Here is a 19,278-nt window from a genome sequence, read left to right as displayed (position 1 = left end):
TCAGATCCCCCTCTCCAGGCACCCCTGTCTTTCTCCAATGCAGCAACTCGAATCTACCGATAATTTCAGACAAAAATATCCACTTTTCTCGTTAATATCGGCAACATCGGAGTCCATCCTTGTCGCCGGACCCAACCCGGGTCCGATCGCGTCCCAATAAACCCCCGGACTTACAATTAATAACAAATCTACAGTTATCCCGCGCGATCTTGTTTGTGCGGTGGCGCGCAGGCGCAGTGCAAAAACACCTGCAAACCCAGGACCCAGATGAAGATGCTGTTAGCGTCGCTCCAGTTCCGCACATCCTCGCCCCCCCCTCCCTCAACCCCCCCCCCCTCCCTCGCCCTTCACCCTTTCTCCGGAGCCTTCCGCGTTTGCGTGGGAATCCTTCTGCTCCGTTTCCTGAAAGAGTTCAATCCTGATTCCCGATCAGGTCACCACCTGATCGCCGATCTTGACCGCCTCATTAGTGGCCGGTTCACACGGATTCGCGGATCGCACGATTCGGATTTTCGGGAGCGTTTCCCAGGGCCTGGAGTTTTGGGTTTCTTGAATAACTTATTTATAACGGCTGGTTCCTTGACCAGCTGATTTCGATCGTCTTTGTGAGTGTCATTTCTTCCTGCGTTAGAAGATTCGGAGCCCTGTAGGACCCCCTCTCTCGGTCTGTATTTTTATTTATGTTATTAATTTTCGTCGGAAGAAATGACATGTGGCCTCCATGGGAAAAAGTATCTCGGTATCTCAGCGCCGAAAAACTCGAAACTGACGTTCCACCGCTAGAAGAAGTGAGTTCTGCGTACATTTCGGCACGGACGATTCACAAAATGTGTTGTTTCTCACACCGAAAAAAATGTGAAGTTGATTTAACATTCTGGATGTAAAAAAAAAAGTATGCGAGAACTCACAAAAATCTGAATTACCCGCCGCGGCAGTTTGTTTTAAATTTTGGCATCGCTGAAGTAACTGCCGTAGCGGTTATTTCAGCGTTTCGTGAGTTCTCGCGCACTTTTTTTACGTCCAGAATGTAAAGTCAACTTCACCTTTTTTTCGGTGTGCCCGAAGGTAAGTTACTCCACTCAAAAATTGCAAGAGTCGTCGTCTTTTAGCCAAAAGAACGGGACTTAAATGCAGTGTTGCAACATTTTTATTCTCATAAAGTAACTGTGAGGCTGTAAATTTCAATGATTTTTGTCCAAACCAAATGCGAAATCCAACGAAATTTTGGACAAAAATTGCAGTCATTTTTCTCTTAAAAACTGTGATGGTTAAGTAGATTTCGCAACTGAGGAATAGAGTTACGTTCTATTGTGTGGGAAACAACGAATTTATCACACAATTTAATTTTGAAGTAGATTTGGCAGCTCAATTTCTGACCATAATTTTGCTGAATGTTGTGTTCAGTCAAAAATGGAAGCCCGGTGACAATTTGAAAAAAGAAAAAAAAAAAAAAAAAAAAAAAAAAAAAAAAAAAAAAAAAAACCGCCCGACAGTCTCTGTGAAAGTTCAATTCACGACTTAAAATTTGCACCGTTAAAATATTTACGTTCCTTCACAACGAACTCGTCACGAAAATGCACCGAGGCTCAAACCGTCGGATCAAAATAACACGAGGAAAAACCAGACCGCTCGTTAAGCCCCTTATTCTTTGGGACGCGAGACGCACTTTTCCGTTCTAACAATAAGTTCAAATGCCCATTTTTTTGTCGTAACTAGACGCAAATAAATCTTTTGAAATATACCGTTCCGAGAACCATAGGCCGATTTCTGCGAACGGTCTCAAACGTGTGTCATTAAACAAGGCTTTTGTGTTTTAGTCTACGGAGATGAAATTTTCCGTGGTCCTATTTTCGCCGTAATTCTGGATTTTGAGGTTTTTCTGATCAACAGTGACGTCATCTTCGTAGCCGTCGTGACACCCGAAATGTCCGGGATCTATAAAACCGCCGCAAAGGACGACGCTCGTAAAAGGTTGCACTTGAACCTTTGAGTTATCGCCGCCTCGACTTTTAACGTCCTCTTTGCGGCAGAGGCTGTTCCTGAAGGATTTATTTGACCCCGAAACTACCCTCATTTCAGGAACATCTAATTATACGCTCGCCGTTCGGCCCGGCGTGCTTCTTCTCAAAACTTCGATTCTTATGAAGCTCCGAAGTTTCTTGCCTTAGAAATCAACCCTAGGTCCAGATAACTAGGGACTTTAATAGTGAATACAGAATTCAGTAACACTGAAAATATTTGGTTACCTGAACCGAAGTTTAGTTCCTATATGACTGAAAACTATGACTGGTGTCGCTTTCCCCTAATATTTTATTGAGAATGGCTTTAAAATGCTTCTTTCTACTATTACGGCTCTCTTTCAGCAGGGACGGTAAAGTTTGAAAAAAAAAATAATTGCACAAACCAAGCCTATATAACATAGATTTCAGAGAACTTTATATTCCACATTACAAAGATTAAATCTGGTATTATTTTCAACTCAATGGAGGCTTAAAGCTCCACCCACCATACCAGTGTCCAGTTTCTTCCAGCTCCTTCAACTGCCCAAAAAAATGAGATCCCGGTAGCCCTCCAATTTGTCAGATCCCAAAAGTTTGATGCATAATTGTTTTCTTTTTCATTCTTCTATTCCTAGGTCCGGTCTGATTAATTGCGCGACGATGCCAGTTTCAACTTTATTGTCCCAGAACTCTTTATGTATCTTCAACGGAATTTAATGATTTTTCCGCACTATTTTCACCACTGTAATAGCGTAGCCTCCTTGAAAAATCGGTCCGATTCGCGATTAACATCGACTACCGGTGTCTAGCCGCGCCTGGCGGGTGGCCCAGCCTCATCATTTTTGACCCCTAAGCTGCCTAATTTAACCCGGAATTTTTGATTCCCTGCTTGGAACGGTTTAAATTTTGAGGATTTGGGTCTCGGAAAATTTGGTCACCCTGTACCACACCCCTCTCCCTCGCCGGGCTCAGAACTGGACGAAACGAGCCGTCTTGTGGCAGGAAAGAATGGAAGAGAAAAAAAATCAGAAAATAACGATGAAGATTGTTATCAGACTATTTGTTCTGGCCATTTTTTTCAGTTCTTTTTGTTTTTTCTTCTTCATTTATTCTTTTTCGTCTTCCCGGCTGCTTTTTCCTCTTCTTCTTTTTTTCTCTCCTTCTTTTTCCCTCTATTTTTTTACTTGGTTTTTGTACGAACTTGGATGCTCAAAGTTCATGTAGCTGAAACTGCGAGTGTTTTTTTCAGATGAAGGGCCTTTAAGGTGCTTTTTCAGATATTTTCACGTTTTGCGACCAATGCAAATCATGATATCGTCATATTTGGACTTCATTTTGAAATCGGGTACTGCAATTTCCGTATCATTCATGGATATCATCCATTGTCATAAGAAAACTAATGACGCGTATGATGAATCTGAAATGAGTCAAAAATAGTAGTTCCTTATCGCAAAACGTAATCCAATTATGCGTTTTGATTGCGTTTACGAGTCGCAAGATGAGCTATATCAGAAATCTACTACTGGAGGCCGATTACTGGATTTAGTATCAATCGATTGGACATTACGACACCAAGGTGAACCGAATATAATAGATTTATTTTAGTAGAAGGCTCTCACGGCGTTCTTCCACAGCACGGCAGTCTTCACTACCTCACTTTTACTTTCGCGAGCCCAAGAAAAAATCCAACCGTGGCCATAATCCGATTCATCAAAATCACCACTTTCGGCGAGCGGATGACCGCGAACAAAAGGGGTGCGAAAACACTCGAATCTCGCCAAAGAAGTCGGCGAAGAGCAAAGGCCTCAACTCTTTGACCGCTGAGCGCGGGTGAGAAGACGTGTCACAGCACATCGCTTTCACACCTCTCAGCCTCGCTCCTCGCACGATAGAAGAACAGACGTCAATAGGTCATCCTTTGACACATTGTTCTCCGGCCGGTCAGAACCGACTCGCCCGGTACCGAAACCCATCGCGTGTATTTTACGATGAGCCCTAAAATATGAGCATTCTTATGCGCTGGGGGGGTCATCCGGGAAATGGACCGGTGAGGTTGTAAAATCGGGCGATGCAACTGCCCGGCGAGGCTCCGTGACTTGCAAAAATCAACAATGCATCCACGTCTGATATCACGCAAAACTCGGCGCTGTTTCCGACCGGGGCTATGATTACGATTCTGACCCGCTGAGATAAAACGACGTATGCGCATTTTAGAGGTGTCGAATTCCTTGCAATAGATGTGAATTTTGTAAGAACCTCGTGGATATAATTTCTTTAAATTTTTGGAGGATTTTTTTCGTAATTTAATCTAGGGAATCCGAAAATTTCAAGGGGAAATATTCTTAACTTTCCTCGAAAGTGTATATTTTGTCGGCGGAAATTCGGCAATCCTGAAATGTTCATATGACGTTTCTTCGGGAAGGCAGGATTGGAGTTGGCTCGGGACGTGTGAAAGGAGAGGTCCAGAGGTGCGACCGCCAGGAATGTGGCCTACGCATCCTCGAATGAAACTCCTTGAAACGGTTTTGTTTGACGGAGGGATTCGTTCGCAGCCTCATCTGGACTGGACCTTGAGGAGGAACCTGGGAATCATTAGGGGCGTAGCTCAACCTTTCCGCTTCATACTGCAATTCTTTTTTCGCTTTTCTCAATTTTGTTTGGTCTGTGTTGAACCCCTTTGGCAAAATTGCCCATTCCTGGGACTCGAGTCTTCTTCCAGAACGACCGATTCAAATCGGTGAGTATCTCAACTTAGGAATACTACAACTGCTAGTAGGTTGGCTGTAGCGCATTGATGCAACAATTCGTGTTCCACGGATGTGCGTGTTGCATGTTAAAAATTGAAGGCGTTTTCGCTGTTCTCGCTACTTCAGAAATGTTGTAGCACCCAATTTATCCAATGATATACAAGTAGACTCCATCTTTTCAATAGAAACCACAATTTAATGCAAATCTTATTTTAAGTTGTTGTTAAATTTTAGAAAAACTGAAACCAACAGCTATTATATCTTCGCTATCTTCGATTATATTAAAAAAGACTGAACTTTTCATTGATACCATCAAAAATCGGACTTACCGAACGACACAGATCTGAATCAGACTCGGTGAACAAGATAACAATACTTGCTGCTGTAAGTTCGCCACACAGACCAACCAATCAATCAAGAGAACTATGACGTCATCTCCGAGCTTGCCGGACCGGAAATCGTCTCCCACGTCAAATTTGGAGAAGTATCACATGACGCAGCGCTTTAATTCGTACCTCGTCTACCGTCCAATTCCTTCCCTTTTTTTCCCGAGAAACGTGTCCTTTTTTCGTGGCGGACGTGTTTCTTCCGCGAGGAAGAAACACGTTGCGAGCGAGTTGATTAATTTTTCAGGTGCTTCTTTACGGTTTCGGGCGCCTGATTGAATTTCCCCGGGACGACAAACTTAATTCTCCAAACGACCCAATAAACACATCAATAAAACATCCGAATGTTGCACCTCCGGAGCGGGAAAACAATCGAATTAGCCAATGGGAAAGCGACACGCCGCTCTCGGACGTCCCAATTGGGCGCCCCGGGCGTCTTTCTGGCCGCGCGTAATTCGATTTGCGGCTTGCCAAGTTTCCGCGTCGCCCCCGCCCCCGCTTGAACTTTAACCTCCGGCCCGAGAGGGGATTAATGTGACACGGCACACACTCTCCCGTGCTAAGGAAGAACGCCTTATGAACATTCGAGAGTTGCCAAATTTCATTCGATAAAATGTTTATTTTTGCGGAAGGCTATGAATATTTCTCCTTGAAATTTTCAGGAACTTCAGGTAAAATTGTTAACAAAATTATCCGAAAAATTGGAAGGAAAATATTCATAAGTTTACCAGGAAATAAATGTTTTATCAAAGGGAATTTGGCAACACCTGAGGGTTGATACAGCGTTTTTCCTTAGCCCGGCAGCACTGTCCCTGTGTCCCTCGTCTGTCGCGGCGGCGTCCCAAGACGCTCCGGAGTTCTTTCTCAACTTTCTTTAATCCAATTCCTTCATTACCCTTCATTGAGCAGTTAAGATTTTAACGCCTCGCCCCTTGTGAACTGCAGTGGCGTGGCGTGAATTGCGATATATCGATCGTTATGCCATTTAAACCTATGAAAAAAGATCGATTATCAGGGCGTTCGCAGCGAACACCTTAGTAATCGATTCTTTACCATAGCTTCAAATGGCGAGATATCGATAATCGATTATTCACGCCACGCCCCTTGTGAACTGTCACCGCGGTTCGCCGCACCGCGATGTTTGTTGAGAGGGGACTCGAGCCCGGCTGAAGTTTCGGACTTCCTTGTTCAATTGAATCGAAGAGGTCATGACGGAAAGAATATCAATGGCTAAAGTGCGAAATCACATAACTCCATTGTGGTGTTTCAGAATCTCCGTTCCTAGTTTATTTTTTCGAAGAGAAACAAGTCAACTTTATAGTTTGAAATTCATACAGCATATTCTGCTAACGGAGAAAAATCAAGAACCTTTCAAGGAATCAAGTTGACTAGATTTCAAGGGAAAAATAAGGGATGACAGGAAGTCTTGCATAGCCAATATGGCAGTTCAAATCCAACAATTTCTTGCAGAACCACCCAACAAATGGAAAATTTCCGGCTCTTCTCTGGGTCAAAACTTTCAACAAGATTTTCTCAATGTTTTACTTTTTCTTAAGGAAACGATCACTTTTAAAATCGTCTTATTTCGATCGATTTCCGGCTTTTATCCGACAATTTAACTGTCTATTAACTTCTTCGAACAAATAAATCAAAATCTTGATTTTTAAAAGTTGAGACATCAGATCGCATTTCCAAATCGCATTTCAGATGTACTTTCGTTCGACCGAGACCTTCCTGATCATCGAATATCTTCCTCACAATAATTCGTCATCGATATCGTCACAAATTTACCTCCCCAATCTCGATACCGTCCAAAAACCAACCACTCCGAGGCACCCAATAAACCAAGCCCAGGAAAAGCGTAATCAAAGCTAATTCCCGACGTATCTCATAGAAAAAGATGAGCCCGCGAAGAAACCGCCTCGTCTTTATCGACAAGAATTATAGACTAAAATAGAGTCATCCTCCGCGAAAACGACTTATACGCATTATTCGTAGCGAACGGAAGGAACTCATTCCGTGAAGCGCATACGTTGTTTCTGGGGGAGGGGACTCAATATCGGCCGGGGAAATTGCCCAGAGACGGGAGTATTGAAGAAATGATAAGAGCCAGATTGGCATTTTGATCCGAATCGGAGCCGGAGAGGGTGGTTGCGGGGCGGCGAAGAGCGGGGAACCCTCCCGCCCCTTCAGATCGACGGATAGACAACCCGGGTAACTAGCCAATCTTCTCTCCACTAACTTATCAATATCCGCGCGGACCCTTTTTATTTTATTGTTCCTATTACCCTCATTGACAGTTGCACAGACTCCCCACTAATTTATTTGCCAAATATCCACTCTTTTCCGCGTCCCTTCGTGTCCCAGCGTGTCCCGCCCGAAATCAGGTTCTATTTGCCCTCCCCTCCCCGTTGTAGTCGACTCGCTTTGCGACGGGAGAAAATCGCAACCCCAATGCTCAGCCGATATTCGATAGCGCGAGCAAATCTCACTTTTGGAGACGAATGGTCTTAAAGGAGTGTAGAATTATTGTTCAATACCGCATTTTGCAGACTTTTACACATTAGGTATCATAATATCATAGTACAATTGCGGTTTATTTTTGTTTTTCAGTGTAAATAACGTTATTAAAGTAAAGCATCGCAATAATGTATTGTAACCGTGTTAAACAAGCATTTAAGCATTATTTTCTCTTGTTACAACGTTACAATCATTGACGACATACAGCCGACTTGCGTTTTGTTGAAGTACCTCCTCTCTCAAATAGGAATGATCCAAAAGTCCAAACTTTCCATCGGATCCGAGATTATAAGCAACTTAGCGTGATACAACTATTTCAACTCCTGCGTAGCTAAGATGGCCTATACGCACAATTGAAGGCGAAATCACAGCCAGCACGTATTTTTACCTCTTCTTAATTCTCTTTAGATCAGAGCTTTATGAATAACAAAGAGTAATACAACTATTTTAACTCTCACGTAGCTGAGGTGGTCTACGCGCAGAATTGAAGGCGAAACCATCGTCAGCTTGTATTTTCATCGCTCCTTGATGATTTTTTTCTCTCCTTGAGTTTACAAGTTTGAATCAAGAGTTAATAACCAAGAGGTTTAAATTAGCAACAATAAAAACATGAAGATACTGAATTAATGCGAGTTTAATCACGAAATTTCATCAGCTAAAACTTGAGTATCTTATATTTATCGTAAATATCTTAAGAGAATACTTATAATATGTCACATATTGTATAGTTCCTCACTTCATATATCATAATAACCAATGTTTATGTATATTTTAAAGGAAAAATTGTAATTTCTGTACGGAAGATCAATTAACCAATAAAATTAAAAAACAAAAACAAAAAAAAAACTCGAATTTCCAATCGTAGGATCTGCCAGTTTTCCTCGAGATGACCTCCGCAGTTCGCGGCGAGCGAAACTCGAGCCCCGAGCGAGAACATTTTCCGGCGTTTAAACCCCTCTCGAGAGCGCTCTCATCGTGACAAATGATCAAAGGGGTGAGACTCCGACGGGAGAGCGGAGGAAAGCGGCGGAGCTTCCGATCGAAACAAAAAAAAGGAGGGAAAAAACCCGGAGACGGATAAAGTTCGAGTGTGAAAAGAGGATGGCCGGACGGACGGGACGGAAAGCGCGGCGGCGGCGGCGGCGGAGCGAGGCGGATCGCGGTCGCGAGGAATGATATTTTTCGAGATTATGATAATGGCCGGGCTCCTAGAACAAGAATCAAGCTGTTTTGACTACGAGTCTTATTCAATATTTATGATGAATGAGCGTCAGTTTTGTAATTTCCCCGCTTCCGTTGTGGAACCCCGCCGAGTCCGTCCCAGTTCTCGCTCTGGACAATGCCAGGACACTGCCGCCGCCCCCCCCCCCCCCCCCGGGGCTGCTGCCCCGCGCATCCTCGACGCGAGTCGCGCCCCCGCACTTCCCCTCGCCCCGCCGCGCTCGCGCCATTGATTCGCGCTTCGGCCAGCTTTGGGTGGAAACTTGGAATTTATAAATCTGTCCATTTTTGTTTGTTTTAGAGTCCCTTAATTTATACTGAGAGTCGAGACAACACTCCCTCATGGAGTCACAAACAGGAATAAAGATTACAGAAATTGAGCGTGTTTTGTAATCTTTGATCGGATCATTCTCAAATTCGCGCCCCCACACTTCCCCTCGCCTCACCGCGCTCGCGCCATTGATTCGCGCTTCGGCCAGCTTTGGGTGGAAACTTGGAAATTTTAAATCTGTCCATCTTTGTTTGTTTATCCGCCTCCATATACCTCAGTATTGGCGGATCCAGCAAATTGGCATCCTTGTTTTTTCTCCGTTAAACCTATGGAAATGTATCGATTCCTGGAGGGACTAGGTGCTTTGACAATCGATTATATAATATAGGTTTAAATGAGGGAAATCCGGTGTTCTCAAATTGCTGGATCCGCCATTGATTCGCGCTTCGGCCAGCTTTGGGTGGAAACTTGGAAATTTTAAATCTGTCCGTCTTTGTTTGTTTATTCGCCTCCACATACCTCGGTGCTCTTCATTGGCGGATCCAGCAAATTGGCAACCTTTTTTTTTCTCCATTAAACCTATGGAAACGTATCGATGCCTGGAGGGGCCAGGTGCTTTGACAATCGATTATATAACGTAGGTTTAAATGAAGGAAATCCGGTGTTCTCAAAGTGCTGGATCCGCCTCTGCATACTTTAGTACTATTTTTAAGGAATACCTCTCCGGAATCGACGAATAGAAGCTTTCACAGAAGGAAGCGTAGGAAGTGTACTGTTGTGCTAAGAGAGAAAGCCGTATGTACCTATTGACGTTGCCATGTTTTCTGCAATGAAAAAAGAATTTATTAGGAAAATTTTTAATTATTTTCATAAGTTTTTCTCATACAATTTTTTTCCTCATTGAATCTAAAATATCTGAAATTTCAAGGGAAAATATTCATGAGTCAGAAAAACATCATTCGTCCATGGGAACTCTCGAATTTTAAAACTCCCAAAGCGCGGTGTTAAATTATGTGGGTTCGGAGGGCTGTTTTTCAATGAAGTGTGATACAACTATTTTCACTCTTACGTAGCTCAAATTGCATAAGCAAAAAATTGAAGGCGAAATTAATTAAAAGCAAAACGATGAAACATTGAAATACGATATAATGTATGTTTAAGATGGATAGCTGTGTTTCGTCTATCTAGTCGTATCGACATAGATTCAATAATCGGGCCGCAGGTAATTTCAGTAGTTACTCATGCGAAAAATGTAAATCTATGAGTATAACCTTAAAAGAAAAATTCAGTATCAATAATTTTAGAGACGAAACGAGACGGAGAAAAGCGAAGAAAGAGGGAAGTCGAGCAAGACGGTAAGGCCGAGGAGAAACTTGGGGCGGAAAACGCCGCTAACAATGAAAATCCCGGCTATTGAGCACGGGAAATACAATTTAACTTCCCTACCAATAAACTCAAGTTCCCGCATAAACAATTACATCCGAACTCAAATATATTCATGGGAAAGCTTCAAGTTGGGACGAGTAGTCGGGGCGAAAGTTCAACTCGTGGATCGAGGCAAACTTGCGCGGGGCTAGTTTAACGACTCCCCCGAATTTGCCCACTTTACGGCCTCTTCAGCTCGGCCACGCTTCAAATTCGTCTCCCGAGGAAAAGGAAAAACATACGCGCTCGCCGCTAAGTTTAACGTACATTTTTTCGCTAAACATGCATTTTTACTGCTTTTACGAAACGATAGATTGAACGCACCTCTTTCTTCAACCTCAGTTTACTTTAGTCCTGTCTAATAATGCTCCTTTGGTAAAGGCTTTTCTCTTGGACTTTAAGAGGGATTAAGGTATTTGAGATCCTTATTTCCTATTGATCTCGAGTCTCTCTTCATTTAATTTCAATTTTGACGTACACAAGCACAAAGAGAGAAAGAGACACTAAAAAATTACGCAAAAACACAACCTGACGTCAATTTCGCCTTCAATTTTTGATCATACAATTTGAGCTACGCAAGAGTTCATATAGTTGTATCACATTCCGTTGAAATTAGAGCGATAGGAAGTCTGAATCGTTTCTGTTCAAAAGTAAAGGTAACCTGACGAACTAAGGCTCTATCCACGGCTCCATACACAATTACTGAAAACATACAAGGAAATTACCAAACTTTTTGACGATCGGTTGATCCACGGAAAAATTAGTTTTTTTGCCATTTTTTTCTCTCAGTCTCTTTTGATACATTATTATTCAGTTGTGTAGTTTTTCCACATCAAAACTCATATCACATCGAGGTAAACTTAATTAAGACACGTCTCTGGAAATACACCCTGATTAAAGCTCAGTTCTTTCCTCTTTTATATTATCTTTTTTGGGCAATGTTGAGTTCGGGTAAGGATAAAGGCCACGCAAAGCTCAATACCTCTCATGCCCGGGCGAAACCGAGTGAATTAGCGACGCCAAATTTTCATGAGCCCACCGCAAGCATTAGGGGTGGGTCGGATTATTGATGAGGCACAAACACCGGGGGGGGGGGTGCTTTCAGGGCCTAGCCCGAGGGGAGGGAGCACATGGCTTATAAACCTACTTTTCTACATGTTTCATCCTCTCGCAGTCTCTCCAATTTCGCCTTTTCCCACCTATCCACCCCACGAGCCTCCCTCCCGAACCACCCTGTAAACATAGCGTAAAATGCGCGTTATCGGAAAAAACTTAGCGACGGCGCTGTACAGGGGTTGACGGGATCACTTCCTCCGCCACAGGATAAACCGCACCGCGTCAAAAACGACGTAACTCCTTTAAGCTACCCTAGCACATCGGGTCCTTTTTCCCGCGCGGTGGGCCCTCCCCCGAAAAACCGTTTCGATATCTATTGTCGCGCGGGGTGGGTTTTTTTTTCGCCCAACATTCACGACTATGTATCCCAGTAGTGCAACAGCCCCTTTCCCTTCCCCCAATGTTTGTTTACAGTTTTTTTATCCGCCTAACTCTGTCGATTCTTATTAATCAATTAGGGTGGTCAGCCCCAACGATGGTATCGGCACCGCTCCAGTCATTAAAAGCATCGAAATGACACAAAAAAGCTCGTTTTTTTGGCCGGATTACTATACTCGAGGATTATAATGCCATTTATCACCACCGAAAACAACTCTATTGTCGTTTTTTATGGCGTTATCAATGGTGTTAATCTGAGACTCTATGAAACTGTTATGATGCACTAAGTGACTGCGGTTAGTGGTATTTTTTTCTTCTTTTTTGTGAGGGTGTGAGTGTCCGGCTGATTGACCCCTCGAGTCAAGTTTTTGTCTCAACGGACCTCACGCAAGGATGATGCAATTATCTTGATTCGATTTGTCGTGGTTCTTTCCCGATGCCGGCGAGTTTTATTCGATTATTCCGGATAATTCGCCTGTCGCTTGGTTGTTTGGAGCTCTATTGCGTTGTTTACCTTCCGTCTTTTATTCTCGGTGGACTTCAGTCTAGTTTTGACCGCTTTTCATTAGGCGACGTTATTTCCTAGAATTTTGGATTTTCAGAGAGACATTTTTTCTGTACCAGACGTAATTTTCGTGATAACTTGATGCGCTGAGCTGCAAACAAAATTTGTCTCGGTTTCATTTTTTAAAAAAGAAGGAAAAAAGAACCAATTATGAAACCCGTTTTTTTTTAAATTTCCCGTGAATGTATGACATATTGCGTACAAAATATGCGTAAATCACACTGATTTTTCTCTTGATTACCCACACTAAAACAGCAAAGTTGTTGAAAAGAAACGCTTTCTGTATAAAATTGAATTCACCGAGTAAATTTTACGAAATTGAAAGGACGTATATGCGTATGTTCCTTCGTTTATAAAACGACCATATTCGACGTGCAATCCAAATGGACTGGACTACATTTTGCAATTAGAGACTACAATTTCTGGCTCTCTCATAAAAGTACCTATCTGCATAGAAATCTAATTATAACATATACATTGCTTCTAAAATCAGCCAGAAATTGTAGTCTCTTATTGCAAAATGAAGTCCAAATGTGGTTCAGTGAAAATCTGGCAAGTTTAGTCATGATAGACAGAAACCCAGGCGCATCGGGCATCCTATCCTGCCCATCGCCAACCTTTCTTTCGCATCTCTCCGGACGGGAGGAAAGGCTAAAATTACGGCCACCGCATGAATAATAGAAGGCTAATAGTGCGGTTTGTCCCGCGCCCGTCGCACCTACAAATTTGACTGCATTCACGCTCGATTTACGGGTGAATAAGCTGCAACAACAAAAGCTGCCCATCGGGCCCCGGAGAGGGGGGAGAGGGGGAGGGGGGAGAGGGGGAGGGGGTTTGTTTTGCTGGCAAATCCCATCGCCGAGAATCGGAATGAAAGGCCAAAGGCGAAAGGTGGCCCCATTGTTGCGTGGGGGTTGGCGTCAAAATCCCGATTCCTTGAAAAGGGTGGTCGTCCTAATCAGAAACATCGTAACTGCGTTCGATTCCAAACCGAATCGGTGGAGACCAAGTCCGTCAACACGTCTGTAAAACCGTCCTTTCTTCATAGGGAAACCAAAGGCAGGTATGTCATTTTGAACCAAACCGAAATTCGAGAGTCTTTCCCGATTTTTTGGAAGTTAAGTGGTTTGATAACGCGATACGAAAACGACGAGATGTGGTGTTTTATTCCGAACGAACACCGCGAGAAAGGGAATTAGAGCGTTCAGCGAGGCAGTAGGCGGTCTCCGGCCGCAGCTGTTCACGCGCCGGTCAGGGGCTGACCAATCGAGACCGCTCTCGGCTAAAACAGCCTATCCGCCCACAGTTTCAATTCCAAATTAGGCGGTTTTGTATCGAACGATGAACGGGAACGAAACCCCGGGTTAAAACCGCGTTCACGCATAGGTTTTTGCCGAGGAGTTACGCGGTGAGCGGCGAGGCGAACTCGTAGGCGGTCTCTCGCCGGCGCGCCGGTCAGCGGCTGACCAATGGGGGCCACGCACCGCGGCGCTGACCAATGGATGACCACTCGTCCACGCTCGATTTTCCGCTCCGGTCCACCTCTCGCTGCCGCGGCGTCGTGCTCATTCCATCAGTCATTTTCTCGCGCTCGGTCCGGCCCCGCGTTCCCTCTCTCGTTCCGCCCCACCACTCAGCGTTCCCGCTTGACCGTTCTTTCGCCGCGACCCATGGGAACTCTTCTGGAGCTTGTTAGATATTTGAGTCTTCGTAAAGGTATTTTTTCTTTGGTGTTATATTCTGTCGTGAAGTTGTAGGCGTTATTTTTCAATCGAACTGTTCGTTAATAATTTTAACACCGGGTTTATTTTGTCATGGGAACGGAGTTCCCCATGATATTAGAATCGTTCCGTTGCTTTCGCTATGGGATTCCCTATACCTCTGCGACCTTGAGCGTTTCGCCCAGTCTCCGATTTTTGGTTGATTTTCCGATGTATCAAAAACCGTTGTATTTTTTAGCCAATCATGTCTCTACGTCAAGTTGTGTTGATTGCTAAAATTCGCTTTCAGCGAGTTTTTTTCCACCTTAAGATGTCGTGTCTGACTGGTAAATCTGCGCAGAACCACGAAGTTCCGTTTTTAGGCAAATTCTTTTTTTTGGGAGGTTCTGATTGGTTATTTTTCGCCATCAGTTTTCTGTTCGTTGGTGCAAAAGATCGCCTACCTCGGTGTTCTTGAGAAGCCGCCATTATCCCACCTCAAATTTTAAACATAGTGTATAAAGAAATAATAACCATCGTACAAGGTGGAAAATTGCTCTGGAGGACCCGTTACGGATATATGAGCCAAAATCAGAACTCGATTGATGGATTTAATCCATGAATACAGAAATATTGCCTCAGCTTACTGCCGCGATCGCAAATCCATACTGAGATGAACCTTGTGACATATGACAGCATAGGTAAACAATGTCTCACAGAGTAATGCGCTTTAATCCGATGTCTCTTATGACGCCAGTGGCCGAACTGCCGAAATCTCAAGGTCGTCTTTTGTGAAGCCCCGCTCAGCGTCCGAGATCACTTAACTGTGCTATTTTCTCCCATCGCTCTCATACGGCGAGATGGCTCAGTCAGCAGAGACACCATTCTGACGTCGGGTAAATGTCACTTTTTGTGCGAGCGGGGGTTCGAATCTCGCAGGGGACAGTTAATTTTTACTGGTTGTATTGAATGTTTTAGACCAATCATCAAACAATAATTAATACTTGGCAACTTAGGAAGCACATAGGTCCCTTATGATGCGTATTCAGGCATATGTGTAGAGTAAAAATATCATACGTAGGGTGTCCCAAAAGTACCGGGACTGGTTCTGTAACTTCAAAAGTAAGATAGATACAGACATGATTTTGGTCTCATTTTAAAGATCAACTCAATACCTATCGATTAAAACCAAGATCAGCTCAATTGGATAAAAATTGACCGAGTTATGACAATTTGAAATTAGTGAGGAAAGTTTACCCCTACGGTTTTTAGGAAGATTTTTCGCTTACCAGGATTCAAAAAGTTAATATTCGTATCCACTTTCCTCCGAATCTTCCATAACTTCCTTTTGCTTTTCAAAGTACCGTCCATCAAACCGGATGCACTTTTTCATGCGCTCTTGCCACTTATCCAACATTGTTTTCCTGAATTTTTCCTCTGGGATGGCGTTGAAAAAGTTTTGAATTGCATTCTGGATTTCGGTCTTCGATTCGAATCTTCGTCCACGAAGCTCCTTTTTAAGTGTAGGAAACATCCAAAAATCACATGGAGCCAAGTCAGGGCTGTAAGGGGGATGAGGGATTGTTTCAACTCCATTTTTACTCATAAATTCACGTGTTAAGCTCGATGTGTGAGGCCGCGCTTGTCTTGATGGAGTATCCACGAAGCTTTCAAGTCCGACCGTTTCCGGGAAATGTGCATTCTCAACTCCTTTAGCACTTTGCAATAATACGCACTGTCAACTGTTGTGTTTGGTGGTACAAAATGTTGATAAATGACACCTCGAAAATGAAAAAAACACAATAAGCATCACTTTATAGGCCGACTTTTCGATTTACGGCGATGAAGAATCTTCCTTAAAAACCGTAGGCGTAAACTTTCCTCGCTGATTTCAAAGTGCCATAACTTGGTCAATTTTTATCCGATTGAGCTGATCTTGGTGTTAATCGATAGGTATTGAGTTGATCTTTAAAATGAGATCAAGATCATGTCTGTATCTATCTTACTTTCGAAGTTACAGAACAAGTTCCGGTGCTTTTGGGACACCTTTTGTATACTTTACGCCGAATAAGCGAACCTGAAACTTAAATGCGGTAACTTCCGAAAACCATAAATAATCCAACGAAAATAAATAATTGGTACATAACAGCTTTCTTGTATGCAAAGAAAATAATTAAAAATGTTAAAAAAGAGATGTCAACACAAAATTACATAGCCCCTTCAATTCAGAAGATACTACAAACGAACTGTACCTTAACATTTTCATATCCCAGAAGCTAACGTTCCCATGACGAATATTGCTATCGCTAGCGATTGCAAAATCCAACTTGTTTTTTTTTTTGTATTTTTGGCGCGACAGTGCCGTCCAAAGCAAGAATTCGTAACTTTTTTCTTCTACACATACCTACTGTCCTATCACGAGAAAACGTGGTAATCACGATGCTTTATTTTGTATGTTTGAATTTTCAATGGTAGCTACAATAATTTTAGAATTAAATATTTTATGTTCACACTGGAAAAAAAAAACACACACACATTGGATCTAGAGTCATCCAGACTCTTGAAAACATTGACAAGAAAAAATACTCTTGATTCAATCAGATTTAAGCTTAAATCAGATGGGTATCCGCTGAAATTAAGAGGATTGGCTCTTGATTTAAGCAAAAATCCGATTGAATCAAGAGTATTTTTGCTTGTCGATGTTTTTAAGAGTCTGGACTCAAGATCCAATGTGTTTTTTTTTCCAGTGCGTGGTTTTGGGTAATGTAACACTTGGTCAGAGAAAACTGAAAAAATTGACCATGGAGATACTACGTTTTTGCTGTGGATGGTAGAATAGTATTAAACCGGTCCTTTATTTTAACATATAGGACGGTAGATATTGCACTTTGTGATTGAAAAATCTAGAGTATTTTTGCTCATAATTATCGATTTGTTTATTCCTTATACGTGTTCGCTTATCCATTTATTCATTAATTATGTTCGCGTTGTGCCTCAATGAACATAGAAACTTAAACCTATGTGTGTTGTTATATCGACGGTGAAACTACAAAACCACGTATCTCGGTTTGCGACGTCGCAGACTTCCTGTCATACTTTATTTTTTAAATGAAAAACTACTTAACATCCAGTCTTGAAAATTTCTGTGATTTTTCCTCTTTGTGCGGAGAAAATTCCGTGAAAATTTCAAGGAATGATATCGATTTGGTCTACTTCAAAAAAATAAAATGTGAGCGTAGATTTTTAAACACCGCAAACGAGATACGTGGTTTGGTAGTTTCACCGACGATATGCGTTTGACATTAATTTGAGAGAATCAGTGCTAGTTTCCATCACTGAGATTTCTTTTTAAAATTAAAATCCGTCGGGTTAATTAGTCATTTCGCCTGTATGATTTCTGGGAATAAGGTTTCGTAATTTGCGACTGTCTACTCTTGTTCCGAAATGTCTGTTGACGTCAGAACTAACCTTCAAATTTGCAACGGATATGATTCGTCCCAGCGTCAATGGCATTAACAATGTTCCGTCCAAATTTTGATGTACCCGATCGCTCTTTTTTACTGTGTTTTTATCCGATTTTTTGCCGTAACACAGATTCATAATTACGAGGAAATGTCGCTGAAATCTCCGCAGAACTACTACTCTCTCTAATGTCGTCTATGTTCAGAAATTTATGAAATTCATAAAACAAATTTGTGAAATTTCCTTTTTACCGTGTTTATTCTATAGTTCAGCAATCTGAGCCCGATTCTTCATCCATCCTTTAAAATCTTCATTAACCTATTGTGCGTGCGTGGTAATGATTCCTCGCTTTTTCGCCAAATTTAAGTTGATTTTTCCCTTAATTCTCGGATTTTTTATCAGCTGCAGTATTATTTATTAAAAATGAAACTACGGGACCAATTATCTCGATTTCACGTTACCTAAAATTGGTTGTGACTTGAGTTTTATCGAGTCACCACCGTCCCCTCAATCTCTGCCTACTCGTCAACTGGAAGGAGCGTTTTCCAATAAGTCCATGATTCCTTACCCTATTCGTTTGATGTTTACAAGTCGTCGCCTGTATGTTTTAGCGGACAAAGACGAGTTGCCTACTCGTCAAATCGAAGGGGCTTTTTCCAATATGCCTATGATTTCTCACCCGTTCTTTACAAGTTATCATCTCGTGTGTTTCAGCGGACGCAGATGGGGAAACCCCCTCCTCGCAAGACATCCTAACCTGCGGCGTCTGTCAGAAACCCTTCGTCCTGGGCGACATCGTCAAGTTCATCCAGCACAAAGTCCACTCGTGCAACAAGGAGAACTTCCCCGGTGGACACGAGAACCACCTGCCACCCTCCGGCGAGGGCGACGCCGATTCGCTGGCCCTCGTGGCGCGGCGCCCGAGCATCTCAGCCCCGATCAAGAAGTCCTCCTCGACCTCGGGGAGGATCTGCACGCCACCCCTCGGCGAGGATGACCCTCGCTGCTCCACCCCCAAAAGGAGGTCCTCGTCACTGGAAAGCCCCCTGCTCAGGCATCACGAGATGGATGTCGACTCCTTAGATGAGGATATCATCAAGTCCAGGAAGATCAAGCAGGAGTCTGATCTTTCGTCGCCAGAGGACGCTGTCCTCAAGAAGATTCGCGCCGATTGCGTCGACGCTGAATCGAATACTACGAATTCTGGTGAGTCCTCTTTTTCAGTTCATTTTGAAGGTGAAAGTTGCGAAACATCAGGATTGCCACAATCAGGGAGACTCAGGATCTGTAAAGGAATTTTAGGTTCGGAATCTCAGCTCGGGGAAAGATTTTTAAGTCATCTTTATTCGCTGTCTAGAATGGGTTCGACGTTTCGAATATCAAATTTCATGTGGAAACTATTACTAATTATGTCTTATTAACCATCTTGCATATCTCAAATTACCAGGGAATTTTATTTTCTAAATTCTGTCGCAACTCTGACATAT

The 19,278-nt window shown here is 42.9% G+C and overlaps 1 protein-coding gene across 3 annotated transcripts in view; it reads left to right on the top strand.

Annotated features, from left to right (window-relative positions):
* Positions 1 to 19,278, top strand: part of Cph (BCL11 transcription factor chronophage) — a 156,824-nt gene that overhangs the window by 76,829 nt on the left and 60,717 nt on the right. For 2 of the 3 annotated variants that reach the window (XM_072303026.1, XM_019048937.2), the window contains one exon: positions 18,506 to 18,997. In XM_072303026.1, the coding sequence (XP_072159127.1) occupies positions 18,506 to 18,997 (492 nt within the window). Of the gene's footprint in view, positions 1 to 14,207; positions 14,346 to 18,505; positions 18,998 to 19,278 lie in introns of those variants that run through there. The other variant, XM_072303025.1, reaches the window with a different exon arrangement.

This window comes from Bemisia tabaci, chromosome 7 (genome assembly GCF_918797505.1).
Source record: "Bemisia tabaci chromosome 7, PGI_BMITA_v3".
Classification (NCBI taxonomy): Eukaryota; Metazoa; Arthropoda; class Insecta; order Hemiptera; family Aleyrodidae; genus Bemisia; species Bemisia tabaci.
Note: the sequence above shows the minus strand (reverse complement) of the source record. Positions and strands in the feature narration are given on the sequence as shown.